This window comes from Erythrolamprus reginae, chromosome 1 (assembly GCF_031021105.1).
Source record: "Erythrolamprus reginae isolate rEryReg1 chromosome 1, rEryReg1.hap1, whole genome shotgun sequence".
Lineage (NCBI taxonomy): Eukaryota > Metazoa > Chordata > Lepidosauria > Squamata > Dipsadidae > Erythrolamprus > Erythrolamprus reginae.
In genome coordinates, this window is record NC_091950.1 from 188,464,808 (window position 1) to 188,480,616 (window position 15,809).

General features: G+C 42.0%; 1 protein-coding gene across 1 annotated transcript in view; it reads left to right on the forward strand.

Moving 5' to 3' along the window:
• NOSTRIN (nitric oxide synthase trafficking) overlaps nucleotides 1–15,809 on the forward strand; it is a 58,239-nt gene that overhangs the window by 39,471 nt on the left and 2,959 nt on the right. Inside the window, exons 11-15 of the mRNA XM_070731723.1 lie at nucleotides 2,316–2,424; nucleotides 6,246–6,334; nucleotides 7,966–8,091; nucleotides 11,002–11,116; nucleotides 14,386–14,505. Of these exons, the coding sequence (XP_070587824.1) occupies nucleotides 2,316–2,424; nucleotides 6,246–6,334; nucleotides 7,966–8,091; nucleotides 11,002–11,116; nucleotides 14,386–14,505 (559 nt within the window). The remainder of the gene's footprint in view (nucleotides 1–2,315; nucleotides 2,425–6,245; nucleotides 6,335–7,965; nucleotides 8,092–11,001; nucleotides 11,117–14,385; nucleotides 14,506–15,809) is intronic.

Below are 15,809 nucleotides of genomic sequence, written 5' to 3' on the forward strand. Positions count from 1 at the left end.
TTACTTCTGCATCCAGTATAACGCGGAAATCGGTTAGCGCGGGAGGTCTTGGAACGTAACCCCCGCGCTAACCGAGGGATCACTGTACTCCCAAACACAGCCAGTTAAACAAACTCTGAAAAGGGTCCTGACTGAACCGGACAAAGTATTGTGCCAACATAACCCATATCTTATAGTGCATTCTATTCATGGCAACACCTTCAGCATCAATGGCTTAGTTTAATGTTTATTGCCTTTACTTAAAGGAAAATACTTAGATGGGGACTAAATAACATCCATCATACCTGGGCTGAAGAAATTCAGACCCCACTAGGGAAAAGTTAGAGTTTTCTTTATCTCTGTGATGCTTTCTAATGATCATCTAGGGTTGTCAAAGTCACATCGTCATGGCGTTGTGACGTATCGGGACTCCCCCCACTTTGCTAAACTGAGCATAGAGGTGGTCAGTACATGATGCACCCAGCTCGTGCATCACAAGTTTGACAGCCTATTGTCAATTGTCTAGTCTATTGTAGCGCAAACCAGATATATATTTGTCCTCTGAAATATGCAAGTCAAAATAAGATTTGCTTCTGTCCACATAGTTACATATACTTCTGCCCCTAATCTTGACTCATATTGAATGAAAGACATTATTAAAACACTTTTCCAGAAAATATTTCTATAAAATATGCCTGTCACATAGAGACTTGTGCTTTTTTCAGATGCAACCTTATCAGTTCATGGCATAACAGAGTAAACTGCTGGCCTGGTTAAGGTTGCAAACAGAATACTTATGTGAATAATGCTTGGTGTTCAGTATAAACAGGATCAGAGAAGCACAGAGGTATGACAGCATAGTCGAACAAAATATTTTAAAAAATCATTATGGGAATAGCCAGGATTTCAGTGTTTCTATTTTTAATTGAAAAGACTCAACATTAGTTCTTACATTCTAGTATTTTAATTAACCACGTGCAAATTCTTTAAAAGGGTTGCAGCATTTCAAATTCTGCTACACGTATCAACCTGGAGAAAAGCCATAAAGGTCATGTCTATTTCACAGGGACATAGAGTGCAATAGTATAAATTCCTACTGCCATATGAAAAGATTCACGATGACCAGAGAATTGCTTTTTTCAGCTTCCAACTTTTCATCCCATATCATCTCAATTTTCATTTCAACCTTCAGATATTGTTAATATATGTATTGTTTCAATTAATCTCTAGTTGTTTGATATTGACCTTTTATATTTTAAATGTTTGTTTTTACGTATGTATAATTTTGATTTGATTATTGTATGCTGTCCAGAGTCATTTCTCATGAGATAGGTGGTATATAAATTAGATAGATCACAGATGATAAATTATAGATACAGCTACCTAGTGGAGAGAGAGAGAGAGAATGGCAGGCAGATATGCCTATTTGAAATGTTCAGCTATAAAAATTTGTGAAATGAAGACTAAAGCTGAGGAAAGATTAAATACAAATAACAGGAGCTAGCTATGACTTTGGGACCATACAATTGTATTAAATCAGAGGCTGGAGGCCGATGAAGAGGATAACAGCTCTTTATTTAATAATCAGGAACATCTAAAGTGACCAGCTCGCAGGCAGGTAGCGACTTAAGAAACAAGCGGCCAAAACCGCACCTTATATACATTGTTACTAATGCAGGGATTGGTGACAATGTTTCAACACTTTGCGCTGGAGCTTCCTATTGGTTGAGCCCGGAGGCTCCTTATTGGTTGCGCCCAGGCTTCCCATTGGTTGTGCTAGTCGGCTTCTTATTGGTCGCCCTGCTCCAATCAGTGATCACCTTTATTCTAGCAACTTGCAAACATAACAAATTGTTCATCTGGCATCTTTGGGGATTTTGATTAAACTTTTAATGAAAAAGTGACACAAGTTGTCTTCAGGAGACAGCTGTAGCAAAAAGTTGGTGCAGAGACGAATGGACACCCCATAATGGAATTTTAAAAAGAACAAGGAATCTGTTGTCTTCCACTGACACTTCTTTATATAAACGTAAAAAAAATTATTACAGACCAAATTGGCAAAGTATAATAGGCTGGAAGGGCATCTGTGAGCTTTACCCTTGATTCTGGCTGTCAACAATATCTGTGTGCCTTTCTTTCTTTTTCCCTAGCCAAGGGGATCCGACTCTTTAATTTTAATATCTAAAGTATTTCATAATTCATAAGACTACAAAAATAAACAGCAAATTGCATAGCTTTGCAATGAGTATGTGTTGAGAACATTACCAGATATATACTTTTAATCAAAACAAATTAATCTTGTTTTCGTTCTTACTTCCTCTTTTTTATTATAAAAGGAAGAAGATATGACGAGCCTAATTGAAAAAGAGAGGAGACAAACTGCCCTAAAAGCAAAAATAGCACGGGTACAAACAGACTTGGAGAAGGCAATACAGGACAAAACAGGTTACCACACATTTTCAGCATTTCATACTTGATCATTTACACAAGGTGAAGGTGTATCTCATTTGTGCCTTTCTAGCTCTTCCAACATTCACTTAGTTTGTTCTCCTTTGGATAATGGGTTTTATTGGTCCCTTTAGCTGATGGCATTTACAGGAGTTCTTAACTCTTTTTGCACCATGGGACTTCTTTGAGAAATTCTACAGAGACCTTCTCAGAAAAATGTATTTAAATGAATGCAATAAAATAATGTAGATAGATGATAGATAGAAGATAGATAGATAGATGGATAGATAGATAGACAGATAGATATTTAGATAGATAGATAGATAGATAGATATTTAGATAGATAGATAGATAGATAGATATTTAGATAGATAGATAGAGATAGATAGAGAGAGAGAGAGAGAGAGAGATGGATGGATGGATGGATGGATAGATAGATATAGATAGATAGATATTTAGATAGATAGATAGATAGATAGATAGATAGATAGATAGATAGATAGAGATAGATAGATATTTAGATAGATAGATAGATAGATAGATAGATGGATGGATGGATGGATGGATGGATGGATGGATGGATGGATAGATGGATATAGATAGATAGATAGATAGATATGGATGGATGGATAGATAGATAGATAGATAGATAGATAGATAGATAGATCATAATGATACAGACAGACAGATGATGGATTGATAGCTAACTAGATGATTAGATAGGTAAATAGATCTATATATACTGTATAAAAGCCAAATACCACTCACGCATCATCACAAAATTTCCAGAACCGTAAAGCTTACAAACTTGAAACTTGGCATGTATGATCCTTTTGGCTTCTAGGTGCTTGCTAAAAAGGATTTTTCAAAATGACCATCAGATCATAGTTATTTCTTATATTATTATTATATTACAGTGGTCCCTCGACTTGCGCGTTCTCAATTAGCGCGAAACGCTGCAACGCGGTTTTTCAAAAAATATTATTTAAAAAAATAAAATATTAAAAAATAATTTTTTTTAAATTCTGTTCCCTGAATGGAGACCGCGGGCCGCTCAATCGGGCCGGCAGGGAACAGAATGGAGCCTTCCGCGGCGGGGCTGGGGGAGCCGAGCCCAGCCCCGTGACATTCGCTTTCCTGCCACCCGCAGCCGAGTGATCGTGGGCTCCTTCGCAACCTCAGAGAGCTTCCTGGTTTTCGTGAGCTTTCATGCCCAGGAAGCTCTCCGAGGTTGCGAAGGAGCCCAGGATCACTCGGCTGCGGGTGGCAGGAAAGCGAATGTCACGGGGCTGGGCTCGGCTCCCCCAGCCCCGCCGCGGAAGGCTCCATTCTGTTCCCTGAATGGAGACCGCCGGCCGCTCAATCGGGCCGGCAGGGAACAGAATGGAGCGTTCCGCGGCGGGGCTGCTATGGGGGGGGAGACGAGCCCAGCCCCGTGACATTCGTTTCCCTGCCGCCGGCAGCCGAGTGATCCTGGGCTCCTTCGCAACCTCGGAGAGCTTCCTGGGCATGAAAGCTCACGAAAACCAGGAAGCTCTCTGAGGTTGCGAAGGAGCCCATGATCACTCGGCTGCGGGTGGCAGGAAAGCGAATGTCACGGGGCTGGGCTCGGCTCCCCCAGCCCCGCCGCGGAAGGCTCCATTCTGTTCCCTGAATGGAGACCGCGGGCCGCTCAATTGGGCCGGCAGGGAACAGAATGGAGCGTTCCGCGGCGGGGCTGGGGGAGCCGAGCCCAGCCCCGTGACATTCGCTTTCCTGCCACCCGATTGAGCGGCCGGCGGTCTCCATTCAGGGAACAGAATGGAGCCTTCCGCGGCGGGGCTGGTAGGAGGGGAGCCGAGGGGATAACCGAGCCCAGCCCCGTGGGATTCGCCTTCCTCCCGCTTGCAGCCGAGTGATCGTGGGCTCCTTCGCAACCTCAGAGAGCTTCCTGGTTTTCGTGAGCTTTCATGCCCAGGAAGCTCTCCGAGGTTGCGAAGGTTACATCTTCCGCTGCCAGCCAGGCCATGCTGGCGGCAGCGGAACAATCGCTGGCTGCTCATCCAGGGGGGCGTGGACTGGCAAGCGGCAAGCGGCAAGTGATCTGGCGGGAAGACCAAGGGAAGGTTCCTTCAGCCGCCCAACACCTGATCCGCTCCGCAGCGCGGCAGCAGCGAGGAGCCGAAGATGGGGTTTCCCCTTTGCCTTTACCCCATCTTCGGCTCCTCGCTGCTTCCGCGCTGCGGAGCAGATCAGCTGTTGGGCGGCTGAAGGAATCTTCCCTTGGTCTTCCCCGCCGCCCACACGCAAACTCCACCATCTGCGCATGTGCGGCCATGAAAAAAAAATGGCGCACATGCGCAGAAGGTTTTTTACTTCCGCATCCAGTATAACGCGGAAATCGGTTAGCGCGGGAGGTCTTGGAACGTAACCCCCGCGCTAATCGAGAGATCACTGTATATTATTATTACGTTATATTATTATTAACATGCATTTAATTAAGAAACATGGGTTTCTTAATTAAATGCATTAAATCAATAAAAAGATGATAACGCTTTTGGAGTATGATTTTATATACTGTAGGCAGATTAGATACCATACTTTACTTTCTTGTCTATGAATAAAAAGCAAGGAATAAGAGTTTAGAGGTTAACAAAAATAATGCATTTCCCCCCATAGAAGTGAATGGATCAACAAGGGGTACAAGATCAAAAGACCTACTTAAGAAAATGGGCTACATATAGTGTTTTAATATTCAAATGTAGCAGCATGTTCATGGTATTTATAGAAATTTGAGGCTGTGTGGTAGGAATACAAGTAACATCTTCAGTTTGAAACAGACTTTTCAATTGTTCTAAGGCAGTGGTTCCCAACCTTTTTTTGGCCATGCCCACCCAAACATCTCTAAACTCCTGATGCCCCCCAACCCCCATGACATATAATTCTTACTATTCAAAAAGTTAACTCCACACATGCAGGGGAAGCCTAAAAGGCTCCAATTGCCCCCATTAAAAATCAAATTGTCCCCCTGTGGGGCATGGGCCCCACATTGGGAACCACTGTTCTAAGGGTAACATATGATAGGTAGTTTTCCTAAAGTTTGTACTGATACTAAAAAGACACCCTATTACTGAAACAAAACTGGGAGTGTTTGAATAATGTTCCTTTTGATTACTACTTGAAAGTAGATGAATACCATTGTGTACATTCTAATCCTGTTCATTCTTTTTAAATATGTGCATATTGATTTATTCTAACATTACATATTGTGTTCAGAACCTAATCTTTAAAAAAAAAATATTTTAATGGAAATTAAAATAGCAAATCTCCATTACAGTGGTACCTCTAGCTACGAACGCCTCTACTTACGAACTTTTCTAGATAAGAACCGTGTATTCAAGATTTTTTTTGCCTCTTCTCAAGAACCATTTTCCACTTACAAACCCGAGCCTCCGAAACTGTAACCGGAAGAGGTGGGGAGAAGCCTCTGTGGTGCCTCTCTAGGAATCTCCTGGGAGAAAACAGGGCTGGAAAAGGCAGAGAGAAGCCTCCATGGGGCCTCTCTAGGAATCTCCTGGGAGGAAACAGGGCCTCCACCCTCCCCGTGGTTTCCCCAATTGCACGCATTATTTGCTTTTACATTGATTCCTGTGGGAAAAATTGTTTCTTCTTACAAACTTTTCTACTTAAGAACCTGGCCACGGAATGAATTAAGTTCGTAAGTAGAGGTATCACTGTAATGGAGATTTGCTAACAGGGCTATTATATCATGGTTGATTTCCAGGGTGATTTAGAAATTAATGAATACTGAGCAAATCCTTGTATTTATATTTTTAAAGGCTTAGAACGGATGCTTCAGGCTTACAAAGAAACCCCACAGTTTTCAGATGCAAAGAATATAAATGATACCATTGTGCAGCTTAATGAGGTACATTGGAAATTAATATACTGTATATGTCACATTTTAAATACCTATATTGCATAGCTTTTGTTCAGCTGAAATGCAATTTTCAGTTTTAATCCTTTGGCTATCTTCAGAGGTGCACCTCTATATGCACATCAATCAAGTTAGGCTGATAACTACAATAACAACCTTTCAATTTTAGGGCCTGCATTTAAGGAAAGCCCTTTCCAAGGCACCTGGCACAAGTTAATCCAACAATAATTAAAAACACAATGAATGAATACATGAATAGGGCTGAAACGTTCAGGAACAATGTCATGTTTACTAGAAGATTCACTGGCTATAAAATAGAATAACCTAGTTAGCTAATGTTATGCCGGACTTGCTAAGTGAACCAGGGCTCCTGCTAGCACTTTCCTTTCAAAATAAATTACCCATATGTCCCTCCTTACTCTCATGTAATCCCTTTCTCTCCAATTAATGTAAATACAAACATCAATTATTTTGTCGTTAATTGTGCCAACATTGGAATGAGCATTCAAACGGGCAGAGGAGTGGAGAAAAAGAACTTTAAAAGTTGCCCTTTTACTCAATTTCCTTATGAATCAAGTTCCAGAAACTTTCACTGCCATTTGGGCTTTCATCTTTCAGCTGTGGCGAGGGGGACGTTTGCCCAGGTTCGCCTGGTGCACCAGTTGCGGCCCTATTTGGACCGGGAGTCACTGCTCACAATCACTCATGCCCTCATCACCTCGAGGCTCGACTACTGTAACGCTCTCTACATGGGGCTACCTCTGAAAAGTGTTCGGAAACTTCAGATCGTGCAGAATGCAGCTGCAAGAGCAATCATGGGCTTTCCTAAATATGCCCATGTCACACCAACACTCCGCAGTCTACATTGGTTGTCGATCAGTTTCCGGTCACAATTCAAAGTGTTAGTTATGACCTATAAAGCCCTTCATGGCACCGGGCCAGATTATCTCAGGGACCGCCTTCTGTCGCACAAATCCCAGCGACCAGTTAGGTCCCACAGAGTGGGCCTTCTCCGGGTCCCGTCAACTAAACAATGTCGGTTGGCGGGGCCCTGGGGAAGAGCCTTCTCTGTGGCGGCCCCGGCCCTCTGGAACCAACTCCCCCCAGAGATTAGAATAGCCCCCACCCTCCTTGCCTTTCGTAAGCTCCTCAAAACCCACCTCTGCCGTCAGGCATGGGGGAACTAAGATAATCTTTCCCCCTAGGCTTCTACAATTTATGCATGGTATGTTTGTGTGTATGATTGGTTTTATAACAAGGGTTTTTAGCTGTTTTAGTATTGGATTTTTACATTCTATTTTTGTCACTGTTGTTAGCCGCCCCGAGTTCATGGAGAGGGGCGGCATACAAATCCAATAAATAAATAGATAAATAAAAGCAAAGGAAAGCATAAATAAAATTGTAAGTACAGTGGGCATGAGAGTTTATTTAGTGACCTTTTAAGAACTGCTGGTTCCTGCAGCTGCAAATGAGGACTTATTGTATTTTAAAACCAGATGATGTAGACTCAGTGTCTCCCTCTGCTCCAAATAATCAGAACTGGGGGGGAAAAAACCTGTTACATCAAAATATTTGTTATTTACATATATTTAAATATATAAATATATATATATATATTAAAGGCAACACTGAAAGCTTCCGTTCTGCAAGCAAATCATTTCAAATTGGGAAGTGCGCTTGCTGAAATTGAAAAGAAGCCTAAACCATCTCATCTCTGCAACGACTGCATTTCAAAATGGAAAGAAAAGGTAATATTATGAGATATGGTACTACTTGTCCATGAAATGATTTTGGAGATCAGCTATATATACATCTGTAGCCTAATCCCATAGACTTATTTCATTTTCTTTAATGCTATAGCTAAGGAATGGAAATCAGATGTTATTTTTACTGTATGTTATTGTAAGCCCACCTGGAAATGGCCCAGTCTCAGCATTAACACTTGTTTAATCCACTTTATGGTGGTTATATCTTGTTATGTACACACCATGTCTGTTATGTCCTTAGCGGAATGAAGGACTGCACTCTTGTGGTGAGTAACGGCTCTTTATTAACGAGGAGTAACGGTTTACATAACTGAACAAAAGACAACATGGCCGTGCCTGGCAGCTATATATATGCCGGGCTGCCAGGCTGAGCCAACCAATCATATTATAGTATTTTCCCGCCCAAGGAATATGAGGCGGGTACAAAGCCTAACTGTCCTCTGGACACAACAATGTCATTTGTTACACTACAGTATATACTTTCAGGTTTGGCATGAGACAGTAAGTGATGTTTACAATTTCCAGATCCCTTCTGAATGATTTAACTGCTTTATTTGTCAATGTTTATTTGAATGTGATACTACTACTTTAAAGTTTAGACTATCCCAATTGCTAATCTTAATCGCTTTTCTTGCATTTTATTTATTTATTTGATTTGTCAAGTACGTATTGGTAGTATACAAAGATATAGCAATGGTTATATACATGATGCTAGTAAGAGAGAAACATTAAGACAAGGGATGGAAGGCACGCTGGTGCATTTATGCACGCCCCTTACTGATCTCTTAGAAATTGGGTGACGTCAGCAGTGGATAGTCTAAGGGTAAAGTTTTGGGAGTTAGGTGATGAAACTACAGGTAACGAGTTCTATGCATTAACTACTTGTTGCTATGTAGAGGTGGAACAAGTATCATAATGTTCTGTTTTTAGTACTGATTTTAGTCACAATTCTTTGCATGCCTTTCTCTTACTATATTCTGATATTGTGGGAAGTAATGGGCTACTGCCCCCACTACTGGGTATGGATGTGGCCTAATCAGCCTCCTGCACAATGGCAAATTTCTTGTGTGTCCAATCATGCCTGGTCAATAAAGAATTCTATTCTATTCTATTCTATTCTATTCTATTCTATTCTAGCCTTCTGCCGCACAAATCCCAGCGACCAATTAGGTCTCACAGAGTTGGCCTTCTCTGGGTCCTGTCGACGAAACAATGTCGTCTGGCAAGACCCAGGGAAAGGGCCTTCTCTGTGGCGGCCCTGACCCTCTGGAATCAACTCCCCCCGAAGATCAGGACTGCCCCCACCTTCCTTGCCTTTCGCAAACTCCTTAAAACCCACCTTTGCCGTCAGGCATGGGGAAATTGATTCCCCTGGGCCGTTCCGTTTTATGTATGGTTTGCCTGGGATATATGACTGTTTTTTATATTAAGGGTTTTAACTGTTTTTTAAATCATTGGATTTGTACTGTGTTTTGCTGTTGTGAGACGCTCCGAGTCTCTGGAGAGGGGCAGCATACAAATCTAATAAATCTATTCTATTCTATTCTATTCTACTCTACTCTACTCCATTCTATTCTCTTGGGCCTGGTAGGGTCCACAGACCTCCAAAGTCATCTTCACAAGCCCTCTGTTCTACATCTTGATACTGTGTAAAAAAATCCTCCATAAAAGAATCCCTGACTTGTACTGTACCCCCAAAACCAGGGGTGGGCTGCTGGGGGTTCATGAGAACCTCTAGCTAAGATTCTGTGCAGTTTGGAGACACCCCCCCTGAAATCCCACTCCTGGCTGGCCCCACACCCTACCTCGCCCCTTCCATGGATCCCCACACAATCCATTTTGGGTGCAGGTAAGTGCAGAGTGTACATGGAAGGTCAGGGAGAGCAAAAACGGGCCTACCAGAAGTTTGGGGAAGAGAGCATCCGGAGCCTGGGGAGGCTGTTTTTGCCCTCCCGGAGGCTTAAGGAAAGCCTCCAGAGCCTATGGAGGCCAAAAACGCCCCCCACCCTACCATGGTGCAGGAGGCCGACTAGGCCACACCCACCATTGCCACGTCCACCCAGCAACTGGGCAGAGAAACCCTTGCTAAAATTTTGGAAGCCCAACGCTGCCACAAATAAACTTTTTAAAAAATGTCTCAACAATTAAGAGAGAGATTCTAACAGCATGGCACTCAAAGGTGCAAAGTTATTAAAAATAGAATGTTATTGAAAGCTGATCCGAGAAAGCTCCAGTTCCTCAAGAGTGACACATAGAGGGGAAGGCAAGTATCACACAGTCCTATAAACCATGGGTCCTCAAACTTAGCAACTTTAAGACTGGTGGACTTCAACTCCCAGAATTCTCCAGCCAGCTATGCTGGCTGGAGAATTCTGGGAGTTGAAGTCCACCAGTCTTAAAGTTGCCAAGTTTGAAGACCTCTGCTATAAGGATTTTACTTAAACATAAGGATTTTACTTAATCAGCTCTTGCTGCTGAGATTGTGTGTGGCATGTTTTTATTTATTTATTTTATTTTATTTCCCTGCTGCGCTATGGATAAGGATGGTTGCAGAGCTGCTGGCAAAAAAAAAAAGATATTCTTTCCAATAGCCTTTGAATCAACTCTTGTCAGAATCCTCCCCTTAGAATATCTTCCTTCTTTCTGATCAACAATCATGTTTAGATGCTTTATTTATTTATTTGATTTCTATGCCGCCCTTCTCAAGATGACTCATGTTGTGGTGGAATTCTGTGGCATCTGGGATGATTGCTTTAAATGTTTACAGAATTAGAATTTATCTGTGTTGATAGTGGTTTTTTTTAAAACAAATAGGATTATGGACAAGGAAATCTGTGTTCAACACTTTTTGAATAAGCTAAGAGAAACAATACTATTTCCCTTTCCCTTTAGGACTGTCTACATAGTTCTGTCACTATCACTTGTCCTGTTACAATGAGGAGCATTAAGCAGACTTTGAAAATGAGGAACACCGGTGAATCTGAGATTAGCACAAGCTGCCGGCCAGGTAAAATATTCATTTATTTATTAGGCCAGTTTATATCACTCCAGCTTTCCTTCTGCCTGTATGTGTCTATCTTTGTATGCTTTTGAGAGAATTTTTCACTCTGACAATTGCTTGGGTAAGTCCCTAGTATTTCTTGGCAAGACTTTTTGGAAGTGGTCTGCCATTGTCTTCTTCCCAGGGCAGAGTGAGAGTGACTGGCTCAAGGTCAGCCAGCTACTTTATGCCTAACTTACTAAACCTAACTTACTGTCTTCCAGTTTCTGTGCGATGCCTTAAGCATAGCTTAATCAAACAGGTTGTTTCCCTTTCATTAATACAGTGTTCCCTCTATTTTCGCGGGTTTGAACTTCGCGAAACGTCTATACCACGGTTTTTAAAAAATATTAATTAAAAAATACTTCATGGTTTTTCCCCCTATACCATGGTTTTTCCCACCCGATGACATCATATGTCATTGCCAAACTTTCGTCTGCCTTTAAAAAACATTTTTTAACATAAACTTTAATAAATAAACATGGTGAGTAATAATCTAAATGGTTGCTAAGGGAATGGGAAATTGTAATTTAGGGGTTTAAAGTGTTAAGGGAAGGCTTGGGATACTGTTCATAGCCAAAAATAGTGTATTTACTTCCGCATCTCTACTTCGCGGAAATTCGACTTTCGCGGGCGGTCTCGGAACGCATCCCTCGCGAAAATCGAGGGAACACTGTACATAGCTGGACTAAGGTCCTTATTCTTTCAAGGAAATACTACAAAAGTAGGCATCAAATAATTAGAAAAACCTGAAATAAGGATTAAAAAAGAAATTTTAAAAATAGGTAAATGTATTGGTGGTTTCCTCAGATCCCTAGTTACTGAGTTATGGAGCTGTAGTGGCCTAGTGGTTAGAATGCAGTATTGCAAGCTAACGGTCCATTGCCAGGAGTTCTATCCTAACTGGCCCAAGGTTGACTCAGCCTTCCATCCTTCCGAGGTGGGTAAATGAGGATCCAGATTGCCTGACTCTGCTTAGAGAGGGCTGGAAGGCACTGTATATAAGTCTAAATGCTATTGCTATTATTTCAGTTAATAGCAATAGCACTTATATACCGCTTCACAGTGCTTTACAGCCCTCTCTAAGTGCTTTACAGAGTCAGCATATCGCCCCCAACATCTGGATCCTCATTTTACCCATCTCGGAAGGATGGAAGGCTGGATCAGCCTTGAGCCTGGTGAGATTTGAACTGGTGAACTACAGCCAGCAGTCAGCAGAAGCGGCTTGCAGTACTGCACTCTAGCCACTGCACCACCAAGACTCGTAATTCTTCAACTTTCAATTGTTTCTTGGCTGCAAAATTAATTGCATTCTACTTCATATACTAATCGAGCAGGTATTAATCAAAGGAAGATTGAGCCCCAACAATGCTCCATTGCACTGGTAATTGGTACTGGTAATTGCCCCAGGGGAAGAGCCTTCTCTGTGGCAGCCCCGTCCCTCTGGAACCAACTCCCCCCAGAGATTAGAACTGCCCCCACCCTCCCTGTCTTTCGTAAACTACTCAAGACTCATTTATACCACCAGGCATGGGGGAGTTGAGATAGCTCTTCCCCCTAGGCCATTACAAGTTATGCATGGTATGTTTGTGTGTATGTTTGGTTTTATAATAGGGGTTATTAGTTGTTTTTTATTATTGGATTGTACATGTTGTGTTTATTATTGTTGTTAGCCACCCCGAGTCTGCAGAGAGGGGCGGCATACAAATCCAAAAAATTATTATTATTATTATTATTATTATTATTATTATTATTATTAATTTTAAAAATAATTTTTAATTGCATTTCTGTCAAGAAAAGACACCAAATTGCAGCTACTCTTAATATACTGTGGGATGGAAACCAAGGGGATATTTTTCATGACAATTCATTTCCAAATAGGCTTTCTTCTTTTCAGATTAATCAGAGAAATAGGATGTTTAGCATTGTGATACACTAACTTATCTATGCATACACATATGGCAAAATTGACTGAAAGCAAGGAACATCATAGAAAAAGGCAAGGGCAAACCACATGCATGTAGCTTTCCAAGAAAATGGATTACACCAATGCAGTCATCAGCAGTAGTGATTGTCTTTGAGGCATTTCCTTCCTATACAGGTAATCCTAGATTTAACAACAGTTTGTGTCAACATCCTGCTTGAATATCCAAATAAAAGTCCAAGTTCATATCTTTACTCAAAAGCGGTTTATTGAATACATAGTGTGGTAACGGCAAAGTAAAACTAACTCTGAATTTCTCAGGCAACAGTTCACAGTATTAACAGTCCATAGTATGAAGTTCCCAACGCAACCCTTAGGCTTCCACATAGGCCATGTAAATAAGTTCTCTTTGTTACGTCTGCCTTCTTCACCACAGTTGACACATCCTTGGAACGTTTCCAGACTCTCACAAATTTCTGTGGACTTGGTAGTACAGTAGTTTCATTTCTCCAACTGACCCATTCATAATCAACACTTCCCACTTTTACTCTAATGCATTCGCTGGCTAGGGAATTCTGGGAGTTGAAGTCCAAATATCTTCAAGTTGCCAAGGTTGGGAAACACTGCTCTAATGACAAGTTGAAATGAAGAGGCACGTAGCTGTCAATGTTACACTCTTGACGGTTTGTTTAGTGATGACTCAAAGTTACAACAGCACTGAAAAATTTGGCTGTTTTTCACAGTTACGACATTTGCAGCATCTCCATGACCATGTGGTCAAAATTCAGATGATTGGCAACTGGTTCATATTTATGTCAGTAGCTATGTTGGAAGCTATGTTTGGTAGCTACGGATGGAAATTGATCAAGGAGAGATTTAACCTAGAAACAAGGAGGAACTTGTGAGAACAATCAACTAATGGAATGGCTTGCTCTCAGACGCTGTGGGATCTTCATCACTTGAGACTTTCAAGAAGAGATTGGACTGCCATTTGTCAGAAACAGTATAGGATCTCCTGCTTGAGCAGGGGGTGGGCTAGATGACCTACAAGGCCCCTCCCAACTCTGTTAATCTGTTACTTTTCAAACAGGGTTACTAATTTATCAGCTCAGTGATTCACTTACCAACTGTGGCAAGACAGGTCGTAAAATGGAGCAAAACTCACTTTACAAATGTCTCACTTGATAACAAGGGCTCAATTGTATGGTTTTAAGTCGAGGACTAAAATATAGAGCTTCAGGATCATTTGCAGAGAAAAAGGAATCAACTGGGCCAATATTAAAAATATTCCATTTTTGGCTTGACGTTGCAGAAATGGGGAGCAGCTCAAATTCAACCACCTCCCTGCAACCGGCGAATTCAGAAGGCAGAACGTGTCGAGCTGTGTATGATTACCAGGCAGAAAGAGAGGACGAGCTTTGCTTAAGTAAAGGTAACATTTACTCATCCTAATCTCGATAAAAGCTGGGGTGGGGTGGGGGGAGAGAATTGGAAATGAATAAAATGCTAATCCCTTTTGACTATTGCGTATATATATATATATGTATCACATGTTTTTGCTGAATTTTTAAAATTAAGGGAGACTAGGATAGCGCTATTTCAGCCTTGTTCTGGCCTCATCAGCTATATATATATGTATATATGACATGTTTTTGCTGAATTTTTTAAAATTAAGGGAGAAACATGTGATACATACAGAACAGTTTGTTAGCTATGACTATAACTGCCTTGAAATGGCCCTGGGTATGTATATATACACACGAAGAGGACCCATTAACAGGTCATAGAACTATTTGGGTCCTCTGGCATGCTTTGCCAATTTCAACTTACCACAGTTGACTCGTTATTCAGAGCTTTTTTCTCTTTGTGATGCTCTTCAGTATTCCTACTGGGCCATTTCCTCAAGCCCATAGGTTTAATTCCCCTTATTGGATGCTAAAAATCAAAGTGGGGAAAGACTTGTAGAGATAATCAAGTCAGCCCAGTACTCATTGGCCTAAAATTCTGAAGGTTTGTGTGTCATTTCAGAACGTTGTTCTGCCTAGGCCCGTGATGGCAAACCTATGGCACAAATTGCCCAGTTCAGCTCCACCACACATATGTGCGCCTCCCACTGGGCAGATGATTTTCGGATATCTGCTGCACATATGCAGAGGGAGGGATGCATGTGGAAGATGCGCAGGCACACATGGGGGACTGGGAGGGTCACATGTGGGGGGAGCACAAGGGGGCGCCATCTCCCCGCTGCCCGATTTTTGTCCTAGGAGGCTGCAAGGCCTGCTAGGCCCCATGGTCTAATTTTGGTCTCAGAAGGCTGCAGGAAGGCCTGCTAGGTCCAAAATGGGGCAGGGGCGTTCAGTGCCCCCTCAGCCCTCAGCCTCCCAGGAGGCTGCTAGTCCCAAAACGTGGTGTGTATGGGGGTGTGCCACATTGGGGGGGGGGGGAGCACGGTATTGTCACATGTGCAAGCAGAGAGGGGGCACTTGGGGGGTGTCGCATATGCATTGCATTATGGGTGCTGGCACACACGCGCTATTGTACATGTACACTTTCGGCACGCGACAAGAAAAAGGTTAGTCATCACTGGCCTAGACCCTTGGATAATGGTTTCAGAATGTAATAAGAGAAAAATGCGCGATTAGAATTACTTTGATGGAAAAAAAACTCGGGGCATGAGCAAACCATGCTTTTTTTTAAAAAAAAAGAAACTAATCTGGTAAAGGTTTCAATCCCACC